General features: G+C 30.7%; 1 protein-coding gene across 2 annotated transcripts in view; it reads left to right on the top strand.

Moving 5' to 3' along the window:
- Nucleotides 1–5,771: 5,771 nt before the first annotated feature.
- Nucleotides 5,772–17,308, top strand: part of LOC118193872 (metal-response element-binding transcription factor 2-like) — a 48,893-nt gene continuing 37,356 nt past the window's right edge. The window contains exons 1-3 of one of the 2 annotated variants that reach the window (XM_035365035.2): nt 5,772–5,816; nt 7,006–7,293; nt 7,409–7,490. In XM_035365035.2, coding sequence (XP_035220926.1) covers nt 7,072–7,293; nt 7,409–7,490 — 304 coding nt within the window. In that variant the 5' untranslated portion in view covers nt 5,772–5,816; nt 7,006–7,071. The other variant, XM_035365034.2, reaches the window with a different exon arrangement.

The raw sequence follows: 17,308 nt of genomic DNA, 5'->3' as shown, positions 1-17,308 counted from the left end.
CAGTTACGTGAAGTTAATAACTTTAATGCACTTTGTCAACTAATGATTTCCGACAAACTTTTCCAAACGTTAGACAAAGAAACGGCAACTTACATTAATATTAAAACAGGAGAAAATTGGTTAAAACCTAAGGATTTAGCTAAAGAAGTTGACTTGTATTTTGTAAACAAAGGCAAATCGTTAAACGAAACCACTTTTAACACTAATGAAAACATAGCTAAATCGTCCCACTCTTCAAGAGAATCGAAATATATTCCGCCTCATATGAGAAGCAACATAAATAAAAATAAATATCCACCCAAAGACTGTTACATATGTGGAAAATTAATGCATCTCGCTAAATCTTGTCCACAAAGAAACAAATCGTTAACACAAAACCCTCCTCTAAAAAAAGAAACACCAGAGAAAAATACTAATGATAAAGTAATAGCAAAAATCGGATCTTCATGCTTGTCAAATGAAAGTTTTATGCAACCATTGCAAAAAGTAAATATTTGCGTTGCAGGTAACGAAATCCAAGCCATAATTGATTCAGGTGCTGAAATTTCTGTTATAAATTCGAAACACATATCAAATTTCTCTATTGAGAACAACTGTAATATTGACCTAATTTCTGCATTCGGAGAAACCATATCAGCTAAAGTGGCTAGAATTCCTCTATCCATCAAAAATACTGATAATCCTAATTTATTGAAACCTGTCGAAGTATTAGTAGCTTTAACAGAAAAACTTCATATTCCTTGCGTAATTACTCCAAATGTTTATGATTTATTGACCTCTGAATCTCATCTGCTTAGCGCGAATCGTGATTGCGACCCAGTGTCTCCATCGCAGAGACCGGAAACGAGGAGTCATCGGTCAAAACAAAAAGGCGAAAGCCGCGCTGATTTATTTATGACAGGAGGAGAGCAAGATTTAGTCATAAGTTGCATTCAGGGCGAAAACGAAAGTGGGGTGGGTCAACATTCAGATGCCAGTATTTTTAAACAACAAAGGGAATGTGAGACATTACGCAGTATCTATAAAAACGCGCAAAGAAATAAAAATAAATATTTTTTAATGGATGACTTGATTTATCATACTGAAAGAATTTCCGGAGAACAAGTTAGTCAATTGGTATTACCTAAAGTTAGAAGGGAACAAATTTTAAAATTGGCTCACGAATCTATTTTTGCAAATCATTTAGGGATGAGAAAAACAAAAGAAAGGATTCGTTATTCATTTTATTGGCCAAACATGTCACGAGATATTGAAGAATATTGTAAAACTTGTAAGGAATGTCAATTACAAAGTAGAGAAAGAACTAACGATCGTATACCCATAGTTCCAGTTCAGAGGCCTGAATTTCCATTTGACACAGTGTAGATATAATCGGTCCAATTGAACCTCCATCAGCACGTAAACACAAATATGTACTATGTTTAGTCGACCAACATTCTAGGTGGCCAGAAGCTGTCCCTTTGAGAACTATTACAGCAAAATCAACATGCGACGCATTATTAGAAATCTTTATGAGAACGGGCATACCTCGGGTAATAGCTAGCGATCAAGGTACCAATTTTGTTGCAGAATTAACACAAGAATTCCATGCCAGATTAGGAGCAAGTCCTAGATTTGCAACACCAGGACATCCACAAAGTTCGGGATTAGTTGAACGGTATAACCAAGTTCTAAAACGTATGCTTCATCATATCATTAGAAACGACTCTAAAAATTGGGACAAACATATACCATACCTGTTATTCGCTTACCGCGAAATTCCAAATTGTACTACGGGAGTATGCCCATTTAAATTAATGTATGGAAGAGAGGCCAGAGATCCGTTGTCAGTATTAAAATCGTCATGGTCAGGAGAAATTCCATTACCAATAAAATTGGGTAAAAGTGCTGTTGATTATCTACAGGAGCTAAAGATGAATTTAGAAATAGCAGCAAAGCAAGCATCTATAACTGCAGAATTGAAACAAGGTGCATATGCAAGATATGCTAATCGAAGGGCTATATATAAAGAATTCAACCCTGGAGATCAAGTGTACCTGCTGATTCCAGATTCCACTAATAAATTATATGCCAGATGGATAGGACCTGCAGAAATAGTATCTCGTTGTAATCCAGATTCTTACAGAGTCAGACTGACAGATGGTACAATAAGAAGAGTACATGTAAATAAAATTCGAAAATTTAATCCAAAAGTACAGGCAGTAGGTGTAATATTTGAGAACGAAGAAGAACTAGGAGAAGTCCATCCCACACCCAGTGTGAGTGACAAGTCCGATCATTTTCATCTTAGCGAAGTAAATTTAAGCCATTATGATGATAAAAGGAATGAAATGATGAACTTGTTAAGAAAATATGAAAACTTATTTATAAATAAGGTACAAATTGCCAAATTGTACACATTTATAAATAAGGTACAAAAAAGTAGGAGAACATAAAATAAGATTAAGTGACAATGAAAGGAAGAAGCCATATGTTTATCGAATTCCAGAAGCATTGAAGCCTCAAGTAGATAAACAAATCGAAGAAATGTTATCAATGGGATTGATTGAAGAAACCAACGCTGAAATTTCGTACCCTATTGTATGCGTTATGAAGAAAGACGGTAATATTCGCCTTTGCGTTGACTTTAGATCCCTTAATGCAGTAACGAAACCAGATGACTTCCCTATGGAAAATCCTAAAGAGCTCTTATTCTACATTGGAAAAGCCAAAGTGATATCCAGCATTGATTTACTCAAAGGCTATTGGGCCATACCATTGGAAAGAGAGAGTCAAGAATTAGCATGTTTCAAGACACATCGAGCTCAGTATCAATTTAAAGTCATGCCTTTCGGGCTACGCAACGCCGCTGCAACATTTCAGAGAGTCATGAACAAGGCCCTTGCTAAATACAAAGATTTTGCTCGAGCCTACGTCGATGACATAGCTGTTTATTCAAATAATTGGAATGAACATTTAGTACATCTTGACACCATTTTTTCAAAACTGTTAGAACTACAGTTTTCCGTAAATCTCAAGAAATGTTCCTTCGCTAAAACTCATATTAAGTATCTAGGACATATCATCGGTTCCGGCAGTCATCGTACAGATCCAGAGAAAGTGGAGGCTATCCAGAAATTAGCTAGACCTCAAACAAAAAAACAATTGAAAAGCATTCTAGGCCTATGTAATTATTACAGAGACTACATTCCACATTATGCCGAAACAGCTTATCCATTAACCGAGCTCACCAAAAGAAGAAGTTCTGAAGAGCTGTGCTGGACAGAAAAACACGACAAAGCATTCATTGAATTAAAGAAATGCCTAATGGAAGCACCTAGTCTTTATACCCCTCTTCCAGGGTTACCTTTTATAATTCAATGTGATGCATCTTCAACAGGTGTTAGAGCCTGCTTATCTCAAAGGAAAAACTGAAAGTTGTACCCGATTAGTTACGCCAGCCAGAAACTTACCAAAACACAACAAGCATGGCCAACTATCGAGAGGGAAGCTTATGCTGTTATTTGGAGCTTGAAAAAGTTTGAAACTTAGATTTTTGGATCACCTGTGGAACTGATAACTGATCACAATCCGTTAACTTTCATCACAAAGAACGCACCACAATCTTCTAAGTTACAGAGATGGGCTTTAGCATTACAAAAGTATGATACTACAATTTCACATTGCCCAGGTGCTAAGTTAAGCAATGCTGATGCGTTGTCCAGACTAGAGACTATTGAGTGACTTGTGTGAAAGAAAGAACTTTTCACAGACATTTACGAACTCTTAATATTATTATTTTTTTATGTGTGTGTTTCTTTTTCAGCTACTCTCCTAGAGACTTTTAAGTATATCATAGACTCTTTAAGTATTCTATTGCATTAGAATTGTTTGAATACTAATTTTTAATCATTTATATATTACAGTTTTAGAAGAAGTCTTGTAGTAGGTGTAGAACTAACCTGTATAAGTATTGTGTTATATATCTTTCAACTTCAGTATCGATTGTAGACTTTAGTAGGTAAGTAACTCTTTCGTTTGACGTCACCATAATTTGTCATATTTCAATAGGCTTTCACCCTATTTCAATCTTGGATGAGGGGTGTGATGTATGGATGACGCCAACCAACAAGATGTATAGAGGGCGCTAACTCTCAGTCTGGAGAGGCGCCAAAAGTTTAGTTTCCAAGAGGGAGACCGACAAAGAGGTCATATGGAAGGCTCGTGGGAGCCATTAATGAAACCGAAATTCACTTTTATTACTTTATATATTTCAGTTATTAGTATTGTAGTTTAGTATTAGTTTTGTATTTGTAAAATAAATGTTTAAAAATACAAGAAGGTGGAGTTATTTCTCTATGAGGCGATGGATGAAGAAGGGATGATATCACAATGACCGATCAAGTTGTAACCGCTCTTCACTTTCGACATCCAAACGAAGAAATTCTAATAAGTTTCCTAACATGTTCATCTTGCCTTTATTTTCTACACGGTTACGTTAACCCTAAAGTCTCTAATGCTCGCAGCTGAGTCTCCAATTTATCATAAAGAACCCGCAAAGTAAAATTTTCGCCACTTTTCATTTACGTTAAAACTAGATTTACATGTTCACGAAGATAAATTTGAATTAAGAATTCATCTTTAGCAAAACGAGATTTCAGCTGTTCAATAGCATTATAATAGTTTTCGCCAAATGGCGGAAAACTTGCAACTAAATCTCTGGCCGATGAACCTTTTTCAATTGCTTGTAAAAGATACTGAATTTTGTCATTTGCTTTTGCAATGCTATCATCCTCATGAATTTTTTAAAATTGTCTCCAGAATCCTAGCTAGTTTCTAATATTACCGTCAAAACATTTCAATTCTAACTTAGGATGACGGAAATTTCGCTTGGTTTCATTTACTACACTGGAAATATCGCCATTTCTTTCGGTGGTTGATAACATCAAATCAATTTTCGTTTCCCTACCAAACCATTGATTTCGATAGCTTTCCGTTAAATCCATATCCTTAGAAAATTCATCTTCATTAAATTTTACATTTCTAGCCACGTTTACTTTAATTTTTTCATCTAATTGAAATAAGTTGTCACCTTTGTCATTAAAAAATATTAAATACAGGCATTAAATCAATCTTACTGCTTCATTTTTTAGAACAGTTTCCACTTCTTTTAAAGAAGTTTCAAAATATAGCCTTAGTTGCGTTCTTTCCCGTTTTAAATTATCCATAGTCCTGTCGTAGGACGCAAGAATGTTAAAAGATTCGAAGATAACTATAGATTTAATATGAACAAACACTTTAATTGCAGATATCTCCAAAATTCAGAGCAGTATATTTATACAAACGATACAATTTATTTTCAAAACAAAAAACAAACCTAAGCTTTTAAAAACAGAGTTGAGTTGTGGCTCGTATTACTCAAATACATGTAAAATTACATTCTGAATTATTTTTCAGATTTTAATCATTAATTAATTTCTGTTTCCTTTTTAAGAAAAGCAATCGGCGAGTAAAAATAGACTTTTAACTAACTTGATTTGATTACCTGTGCAATATCCTAGCTGAAACTTTTTCTTTAGAAAAGCATCCTTCCTTGTGTGTTTTAAAAGTTTTAAATAACCAGTTAAGCAAAATCCAGTAATAAATTCAGAGAGGAAATATTTCCTAACTCGGTCAATGCAAAAGCATTGTCTGGCATGAAGCTATAAATTAAATACCCTTGCGTACACTCTAGATTTGCAATGGTTACCAAATGGTCCTTTACGTTTTCTTTTATTGTTAAGCATGACATCCATAGATGGCGCTAATATCGTCGTTCGTTGGAATTTGAGTGATCGGTAAGCAAATTGAAATCTGCGAATTTTACTTTTCTAATTTAATTCTTCTAATAGACGAAAAAAATAAATTTCTTTGAGTCTGAGCACAAATTATTAATTTGCTTAATTTATATGCATTTTTCGCGATTTAAATTTTTATGGGAAGAAGTTAACAGAGATGTTCATGTGTAGCATCTCCTGGAACGTTTAACTCGCGCCGCTGAGAGCCAACCTGTTTACAAACGATAATAGTTACATTTCAAAATTGCTTCGGTGATTTTGGCGGGATATAAATATATAATTAGTGCGCTACCTGTTAAGAATAAAATGATGTATTTTTAGTTTATAGAGCCGATAATTCATCGTCCAAGATAATTTTTTGTCGAAATGAGGTAAATATTTATTTCGAAGTTTTAAAGTGAATAAGACCATCTTCCTCAAACTTAAAATGTACCGTTATAAAACTGTTTTCATGTTATCAGGTTTAAATATACCTTATAATTGAAAGAGAATTCCCGAATTATTCTTAAACTGCATAAAATATTTTCTGAGATTCCATACAGTTTTGGGTTTAAAGTAAATTTACGTAAAGGTATGACCTTCCAATGCTGTGTCAACATTTATAATCATTTTCACATTTTAATTGAATTGTTTAGGATTAAAAAAAATCACTTAAGATCTGTGTGTAGATTTCTTACTTATTGACAGAAAATTAAATGTTAGCATATTGCATTCTCTGTTTGATCTGATTGTACTATATATGCTCATATACAAATATAATATGAAAAGTTCGATTGTGAAACATTTTATATCATAATTTCTTGATATTATGATTTGTATTTCCGTATTGTATTCAATGTACTTTTGCTCAATTTTAATGTGAAACTTTTCAAATGAAATGTACATAGTAATTTTTTAGATTATTAAGATTAGTATTTTCGTACTGTACTTTATATGCTCTTATGGAACTATTGTATGTAAGTCTTTGTTAAAATGTTGTACATCAGAATTTTGAGTTTGTTATGATTAATGCTTAATGATGGTTAAAATTTTTTATTTATTTGAATTTTAATTATGTATTCATATTTCTGTGTTAATAATATACATATTGTAAGTAGTTATTGGAATTTGTGTACTTAATCCATGTTTTAATTTCCATGTAACTAAAAAAATTTTGTGTTTAATATGTATTAATTCTCATTTTATATAGTGATGTAATATCCACTGGGGTGTAAGATGGTATTTAAAACATTCTGTTCTCCATGAAATTAGTGCAATGAATAATCCTTTAAACGAATTCAGACCTGAAAGTTTGTGCCTTTTAAAAGAGACTCAAGAAGATTATTGGCGATATGCCAGAAAAGGTCCCCATGACTTCTCAGTATATACAGAAAAATCATCAATTTATGAAACTCCTACAAAAGAAAAATTTCGTGAAGCCACTGATGTTTTAGTAAGATGGACTGATGGATTACTCTACTTAGCAAATATAATACAGGTACGAATCAAATGTTATTCCTTTTCTAATCTCCATTTTTTAACAGTTTATTTGGTTGGTTGATGAATTAGAAGTAAATGCTTTTAATTTCAAAATTTCAATTTTTAAATTTCAGGTTGAAGATGAGTATAGTAGATGTGCTGTGAAATTTGAAGATGGATCTCAGTTTTGGGCTTTATATAAGGACATTTACAAAGGTCAGAAAAATATGTGTTGCATATATGTGATAATTTGTTCAGCAATTATTTTTCTTTAAGTTGATCAATCTTTGCCAAATGATTCCTTTTGAATGTCTTAAGATTACTGTTCGTTAAAAATTATTTAAAAATGTTAACATGCTCTGTATTTTCCATTTCAGTTTTCTTAATATTTTTACAGTTTTGATAATAATAAAATTAAGTTCATTGACAACTGGGTTTAATTAAATCATAGTGGATCTTACATTTAAATTGTATTTACTTTCCTGATTGGTATCGTTTTGAAGGCAGTTTTGTATCAGAAATTTAGATGGAAATTTTTTATATGTAAACCTGCATTTTAACATAATAGACATCTAATTTTATAATCAGAACAAAGAGGTATGTTTTCTCACTTATAATTGAAAAAGGTAACTTTTAACATGCCTGTGCTTATTTAAAGCGTGAGTAATTAAAGTTGTTAAAAGCTGTTCCAGAAACATACGATGTATTGAATTTAAAATTTGAACAGATTATTAGAAATAATGTGTTAGGCAGGAATGCCTGTTAAAAACATTGCAAGTGATACTTAATATCTTAATTTAGTTATCTGTAAAATTCTTATGTATTTAACGTATGGTGGACTTAGATAAGTATTCTTTGCCATAACTTAAGTAACTTTAAAGTTGGAAGGCAGTGACATGTATTGTGTGGTTACTAATTGTAAATAGACTGAGGATGATGGGTATCATTTGCAGTCTGTGTTTGATTAGTGTTATTGCCTACATTTCTTTTCCATTGCTTTTCTGCTGTGATGTTTTTAGGCTATGTAAGGAAGAATCTATGATTTTTTTTTTTTTTTTCCCTCTTTTTCAAAGGCAAATAACATGCCAGGCACTGGAAGTGTTTAAAGGAATTCTTTGTCATGTCTTATGAAAAGATTCATGCTAATTAAGTTCTCCAAAGTGTTTTATTCCTGTTGTTAAGTAACAATAGTCTGGGATCAGTTTATCAATTAAATCATTCTAAAATCATGAATTTCCCCTGATTCTTTGAAAAATATATACAGTACAAAGTCTAAAATCTGGGCTAGTTTTTGCCAGATTCTGCGATTTTTCTCAAATTTGCTGTTTTTAATAAACGTGTGACTAAGATTTATGTGTATGCAATTATGCAAAACATATGCTACTCCATCATTTTCTGGTGCTAAGTTTGGTAACTTAAAATTTTTTTAATGTATCACAGAATGTTTATATGTTCAAAAATATATCTACTAAAATAATTTGTAATAAATAAATAACAAAAAATAATTTATTTATGCTTAAGTAAAAGTTAGCATGTGGCGTTCTGATGTCATAGAGTGGGTACAAAAATTTTCAGTGCCAGTAGCTGGTGTTTTTACATGTTTGATTGGTTGCTTTGCTTTAAAGTTTGCCAGTAAGCAATGCAGCTGTAGAAAGGCTGTTTTCCAGAGTCACTTCTACTAAAACCAAACACTGAAAGGGAATGTGTTTGGAACTTCTAGATTCCATACTTTGAATGAAGATGTCATTGTAAGAAAAAAGAAATCTGCTGTGTGAGCCCTTGCTGTCGATGTGGACATATAGCTCAAATATTTATAAAAAGAAATAAGGGATGAACAGGGAAAGGAATCTAGAAAATGAACAGGGTGATGAAGAGTTATTAAATTCAGATTTCTTTTAAATAACTATAAAATAGAAAATGCCCATTTATATATATTTTCCCCCCTTTTTAAGCATTAGGAAATCAATCAAGTATAATATTATGGATAATATGTTCTGTAATATATTTTAGTTTAGGACTACTCAATTTATTTTAAAATGAAGGAACATTTTATTACAATTAATTATACGAATCAAGCAAAACGGAATAATCTGCTGTAAAAAATTTATTTTTCAATGAATTTTTTGTATTTATCAGAATGTAAATTAACATTAGCTGTATAAAACGTTTACCTCCACAGCAAATCAAAATTGTCTAGAATCACGAGTCTTAAGAGAATGTTTTTAGAGTGTTTAATGTATTTGCTGTATAATATATTTTATTTCTAGTGTTAGATTAATTTTAAAATGAAATATTTTTATAATGGATACATAGTGTCTAAGCAAACCAGAGTTGACTCTTTAGAAGTTAAGACATTAATGTCTGTTCATAGTTGGAATAACGTCAATGTATTTTAAAACTTAAAGACATCATTCTTTACCCTTTTTTCTTTCTAAAATTATATAAAAACATTCAATATTAAGTTCAGATGACAATTTTTATTTATTATTTAGCATATACATTAAGAATTTTTTCTCTTTTACATGTTAAAAAGTTCGCCTTAGGTAAGGTGACCAGATTTTAACATTGGTAAAGCGGGACACCATTTACCACGGGAGGGGGAATCTATATTAAAAATTTGATCTGTATGAAGCAATGCAAATTTTCATAGAACGTAAAAATAGTATTGTAATATATTTTTTTAAAATTTCAACATAAGTACAATTTACAAATATAATACATTAAAAGTTATGTATAGTATTAATTTATTCTTTGGCATATTTCTCATTTAAGTGATTTCTTTTAGTAGATTGCTGTTGTTTTTTGTTGAATAACTTTTGGACAATTTCTGTAGATCTGAAGGAGTGATTGTGATTATTAGCATGAAAAGACGTAAGTCCTTCTGCTAATGCTAATTTCATTTCTTCATCTCCATAAATTGTTTTCCGAAAGAATTCCTGCATTTTAGAGGAAAATGCAGTAGTATTTAAGGTTGATCTTTACAATATGGTAACTGGTAGTTTGGCGACATTTTGGAGGCGATAAAGGTTACTACCTGGGACTTTGGTACTCAGTTCCGATTACGCATTATTTTGCGTGAGGGAAATGAGAGATCATGGGATATGTCATGTGATATTAATGGACGAATTACGGTTCTTTAAACGGAAAAGGGGGGAAATCGGGAAAGAATGTGGAAATTTTGTATTTAGCTTTATTCTGTGTTGTGTGAAACAGTGTTGTTTAATTTTTGGATCCCACGGCCCTAACTAAAGTAAATTCGAAATGGGTATTTAGGCATTGTGATAAAGAGAAGTTTGCTTTTTATTTAGCGGAGGAAGTATGGAGGAAAAATTCACAGAAAAAAATCTTTCAATAATTTTATTGAATGAATTAGAAAAGTGTATCCGCCACGTAATCAAGATTATGAAGAAGATTAGGTAAGTTAGTATTTTTAATTATTTGAGGATATTATTTTTATGCATTGTTCTAAATGTAAGGTGGAAAGGAATTTGGTATTATTGGGAAAATTGTTATTAGCAATGATTTAGTTTAAAGTAATTAGGATTGTAAGGTAATTTTTATTAATTTAATGTATGTGCTCATTTATATTTTAAGTAGTGTTTTTGAATTTAATTATATTTTAATGAAATGATAGTTATTTTGTGAATTTTATGTTTGTAGGAATTTGGTATACGTTTTAGTTGAAGTAAACGTGCATGGAAATAATTTAAATATTTGATACTAAGTATTTGTAATGCTTGCGGTATGAATTCGTTGGTGACGTGTATAATGTAATAGATGATTTAGAGGTAAAAGTTTTTGGATATTTTATTTATTTTATATGTGGAAATGTTCATATTTGTAAAGGGTAAATACTTTTTCGTGATCAGGTAATTTCATATATGTTCTTTTTACCGGGTTTAAAGATTGAGAAAATTGTCATGTATTTTTGTGAAATTTTTCTAATTTATGAGAAAAAAGCAGTGTACATGGATATAGTGAAGAGTGTGCGCAATGCCATTTTTGTGCAATTCTGGGATTTTTTTTTAAGTAAAAATAAGTCGACGTGTACATGGTTTAGTGATATTTTAATTAAATGATAGTTATTTTGTGAATTTTATGTTTGTAGGAATTTGGTATACGTTTAAGTTGAAATAAACGTGCATGTAAATAATTTAAATATTTGATACTAAGTATTTGTAATGCTTGCGGTATGAATTCGTTGGTGACGTGTATAATGTAATAGATGATTTAGAGGTAAAAGTTTTTGGATATTTTTTTTATTTTATATGTGGAAATGTTCATATTTGTAAAGGGTAAATACTTTTTCGCGATCAGGTAATTTCATATATGTTCTTTTTACCGGATTTAAAGATTGAGAAAATTGTCATGTATTTTCGTGAAATTTTTCTAATTTATGAGAAAAAAGCAGTGTACATGGATATAGTGAAGAGTGTGCGCGATGCCATTTTTGTGCAATTCTGGGATGTTTTTTTAAGTAAAAATAAGTCGGTGTGTACATGGTTTATGTGTATGTGTTATTTTGAAAAACTCGTAAGGAGTATGGTATTGTGCACTTTTTCCCAATTTTGCAGTGAATATTTGTCATGATTAAGCAGTTTTGTTTGATAAAATTTCTAGCATAAGTGTAATTCGGCTAGTAGATTGTTGGAAGAAGTGTTCAGTAGATAAAAAGAAAAGAAACATGTCTTTACTTCGTGAAGACAAAATGGCGGCGGGGAAAAAAAAATAGAGGGTTGCTGTAGGAGAGTTGGTTGCCAAATTTTCGCCAAAAAATCGCCAAGTTACCATAATGTAAAGATCAACCGTATTTAAATAACTTTTATGTTTCTATGCCTCCAAGTGCTGTGAAATATCATTCTTCCAGCCGGGCGAAATAGAAAATTCACCATTACATTTCTCACATTTAGCACATAATTGCTTTTAGTTTTTTTAACAAAAGGAAATTCACTTCTTAGATCATCTTTGAATTTGCATCTTCTGTTCTTACTCATTGTGTTAAAAATCTAAAGAAGTAATTTTTTATAAATTGTATTATAAATTTTTATCTATATATATTGCTTAAAAACACAGTAAATAGGTACATAGTTACATGAACAAATTTTATTCATAGTTTAAAAATTAAATTAATTTTTTTGTTATAAAGTAACTATATTTTCAAAATTATTTTAATATTAATCCTATATTTTTTCTAAATAATAATACTAACTTGTATTATTTTTTCTCTGAATTTGCCGTAAAGTAAGTCGTAAGCATCACTTTCAAGGCCGACGCTAGACCTTTTGCCGCCACTATAAAATATAAATAATAAGTGCACTGTCTGCTAAATTCAAGGAGATTTATGTGCTTATGAAATAAATAAATAAATTACGTACCAAAATTGTCTGAGTAACTGATTGGTTGACATCATTTGTTTCACTAACACGCAGTATGATGTACATCGCCTGGGAAGCAGTTGCAAAATTTTTTCGTCATTGGCAATACCAAAAAATGCCATTAAGTCCAAACAATGTTGGTTGAATTTTAACAACTGATCAACAATGCGAACTTTGATAAGCAGTTCTCGATGATCAGTTGTCAACAATTATTTGTTATTATTAAAATTTAACATTATAAAATTAACAAAAATAATATAAGACTCATATTCTGGCAAATTAGCCACATGGCCGCCGGAAAAACCGTATTCTCCCGCCGTTCCCTAGCTCGCTCGTAGTGCATTCTTTCCGAAAATCGGAACATTTTTAAAACGCCCTGGGACGTGGGACAAATTGTTAAAATCGGGACTGTCCCACCAAAAGCGGGATGTCTGGTCATCTTAGCTTAGGTAGCTTCTAATTCTGCTAGGTAGCTAAAATTATTCTTAGGTTTATATATATATATGTATCGTATGTGTATATACGATACATACATATATATATATATAAACCTAAGAATATGATATGTTATTGTTTTATAAATTAGTATGGAAAATATTGTTAAAAAAAAAAACTACTTGAGTTGTTTGCCTTTTAGGTAAAGGGCAATTTAAAAAACTTTCTTTCAACTTCTGGAGGTAGATTATATTGTATTATTGATAGACAAATTCTGTAAAAACAATACTAGTAATAGGAAAAGTATTGCAAAAAGGTGCAAAATAGATTTATGCAATTAAATACTAATATTGATGATTTTATTGCTTTACAAATTTTGTTTTTAAGTCAGTCCCCCCCCCTCACACTTCTATGGTGCTAACAAAGCGATTTGTAGCCTGAATGCCATCTATTGGGTACTTAAACAGGAAAAGAAATGGTATTTATTCTCCTGATTATAACATTGCTAAGAACTAAGCAATTGAGATAACTTAAAAATTGCAGCATTTTCCAAGTAACAACATAAAGAAATTTAACAGTGAAAGAATGGGGATTTTTATTAGTAATCAGAATCTGATAAAGTTTAAATAAATAGCTGAGTAGAACAGGAAATTCACTGAAAAGTGTTGACAATTAAATAAAGAGAGAAAAAAAAGGGGGGGGGGAATCTGAAAGATTTTAATGATCTCATAAAAGAACCCTTTTAAAGTTTAATATGGTTTAACAGTAGGGATTATCCATAGGAATAGCCCACTTAGAATAGCAAAACACTTTATAGGATATTAGATGAATATACATTCAGACTAATATGGGACTTTTATATATCTTCTGTATATTTAAAAAGTGGAAAAGTATTTAATACTATAAAAATATTTGCTTTTAATTAGGTACATCGTGAATTAAATGTATTTTTATTTAAATCAATGTGATTAAAAAGTTAAAAAAATCATGTTCTTAAAACCTGCATCTATTGCTTTTAAATAGATTATTAATTAATAAGAGACTGATTAAATATGAAAGAATTTTCTGATTGGCAACAGACTCGTATGAAAAGTGAAACAACACAAAATTGTGTTTCAAGACTAATAGCCCTTTTGGTCTAAAAATAATGAATTAGAAATAAGTACTGCCAACTCAAAAAAAATTAGTACAAAAGTGCTAACCATCCAAATGACAGAAAGCACTTAACAATGGATGAGAAAAAATTAATTTAAAAATAAGAAACCTAAATTAACTGAAAATTAATTGAAAGAAAAAATGAATGTGTAAACAATGGATAATTAGCAATATAGTTTTAAAAGTTTCATGAAAACTAAGATACGTAATTAAAATGACTAAGAATCTAATCACTATCTAATTTAAGAATCTAACATACGGAACCACTGGAGACTGAAATTGTGATGACATCAGAGGTCATGCCATACCTATGTCATCACTAAAATCACATTACTGAAGTCATATGCTACTTTTTTCGACTTACAGATCCAGGCATCTAATATCGGAAATGATCTAAAATCCAGACTTCCAAACCACAATTTTTTTTTATGAATGCTTTGCGCCTTTGATGTGTTTTCATAATAGTGTATGTTGGGAGTTCTGTTTCTTAATTTCACTTTGGAACTAAATAAAATACCTCATTAAAAAAACAATCATTTATTAGGACAGCTGTATATAATCAATAATTTAGCTCTGTAATCCTTTTTATCTGTCATATATCTCAAACTGAAACATTGCTGATTTTTAGCTAATGAATAAATTTTTTAATCCCTGATGCCGATATGGCAAATCATTACTTATTATTTTTTGCTTTCATCATGGTATGACTCTCAACACATAGTAGTTTGAGAAGTAATTCACTGAACAATGTCTGATCAATTAAAAAAATTAGTAATTGAATACCATAGAGCATGGTAAATTTTTATATTAATAGTATGCATTGTGACGGTTAACTGTACTGCGAAGTGTCGAATGTGTTGATAAGGAGAAATTTAACTGAATTTTATGCAAAAAATATGCAAATAAAGATCTTGTAAATGATATTCATTAGTAAAAAGATGACATTTAGTTCTGCTTGAATTGAGAATAATTGGTTTATTATTCAGATAAACCCAGGACCAACACTAGAGCTGGTGGCAGCTGCATTGGCTGCAGAATTTAGGAAAGGCAAAATTTTTAATGCATTAGAATTTAAACTTTAGCAAATTAGAATTTAAAAAAGCACAGAGCAACAAAATTAAGAGCTAGCAAATTCTTTGAATTTATGAAAGATACTAGGTCACAACATTTTTAAAATTCAGAAATTCACTTTGCAGCAGAATTTAGGACACACATAGACTGGGCTACAAAATGTCTAATGCCAACACTGGGTAAGCTTTAAATATATGTAGGAATTTATTTATTCAGGACTCAAATAAGCCTTTAGCATGTGCGTGATAATATGTGAAAGTATAATAAATAATTAAACTAATATAATTGAGGCTTAACTTCATCAACATGATAGAAGCAAGACAAAATTTAGTGGAACAACACATTTTTAATCACCAATCTCATGATACATCACCACTCATGATACATATAGCAGATGCTAGGTAAGCTAGGTTTTTCAAGTAAAACAAAAAGCAAAATTTTCCAATTAATAGAATTGGCGAAGAAACAGTGGTAATAAATGAAGATGATATAACATAAATTTTTCATTGTGATTACAATATCAACAATCAACTAATGAACAGATAGCAAAATTTTTGTTATTGTTCTAAATCCGGAAAATATGGCTACCAAGAATGAAGAAAGTGGCATAGCAATTTAAACAATTTGTGTTGGAAGAAATGCTGAATAAAACAAACTAACCCCACAGCTCAACAAATGCCACGTAGTGGCCGCTGGGACAAACACCGGCCAACAATGACTATAGCAGTCAGTCGATGTACGGGAATCATGGACTGAGCATGGTGTTCCTCGAGATTTACTTTGCAACTTAAATGTGTAATTATAACGCCCTTAATTGTAATGTTTTATCTTGTGTTTTGTTAATTAAAACTATTTAAAAAGGCAAAGTGAGTTTTGTTTATGGTAGTTTTGGTTATATTTGGCTATTCAACGTGCAGCTCGAATGATTTATCCAGTCGAGAAAAAAACATGTTCAAGACTCCAGGACATCGACTCGTATTCTTTTCCAGGTTTTAGGTACAACTTCCACCAACGAAGTTCTCACCCAAAGGTTATTTTAGAAAACGTATGAAGTACTGGTTTTATCTTCACCCGGAGATAACAGATAAGCGATTTTTCACATAATAAGCATTTAACTTAATAAGATAACAAATTTTCATTTAATAAACAATATACAATTCTAACTATAACATCATTAATACTTTAATAATATGGAATAAAATGTGTCGTTAAAAAAGAAACAGAATCATATATAAAGTATATATAAGCTGTAGGTGTTCCCTTTTAGATATGTTGTTTTTTTAAGAATTTATATTGTCTTACATTGTTTAAATAATTGAGTTTAATTTGAATTTCCTGTGTTTTAATTTTATGTTCTAAATGAAGATTAATTTTGATTTCACTGGAACTCAACAGAAGTAAAATTTTGCTTCGATTCTGAACGAAAAGTGTTTACGTAGCAAAATGTTATTTTTATTTCAATTGATAAATGTTTTCTGTGTGCATAATTCTTTTAGCATTTTATAACTGTATTGCTATCTATGAATGAGTTGTGTGTTTTATTTTATTTTATGAATAATATTAACGGACATTTATACATCTAATTGTGTTTTTCAAAGAGAACTATAGTCGAAAATTGATTTCTTAGAGCATTTAGAATTTTGTAGACATCACAAGCACAACTAATAGAAGATTTATTAATGTTAAATTCTATTTTGGGTATTTTATGTTTACTAAATTTGGCAAGTGTATCAATCCTTGTAAAATGTTAGTTTCGTTTTCGAAGTAATCTCAGATGAATGATTTTGTTCGATGTTGTTTTTCAAATATTATGTAATTGTTAGGGGTAGTTAAGAAATTCATAAAATTTCTGAACGTATAATTTTTCTTGAAACAAATATTGAAGTTTTCTACGGACATTGGAAGTATGATAATATGGTATTTTTAAAACTTCAACTGGAGTTGCAAAAAATTTCTCAAAAGGAAGTGATAGATCACAGAATAGATCAACTCAAAATT

Source organism: Stegodyphus dumicola, chromosome 8, assembly GCF_044657685.1.
Source record: "Stegodyphus dumicola isolate Sdum_Otavi_A_Nest chromosome 8, ASM4465768v1".
Classification (NCBI taxonomy): Eukaryota; Metazoa; Arthropoda; class Arachnida; order Araneae; family Eresidae; genus Stegodyphus; species Stegodyphus dumicola.
Note: the sequence above shows the minus strand (reverse complement) of the source record. Positions and strands in the feature narration are given on the sequence as shown.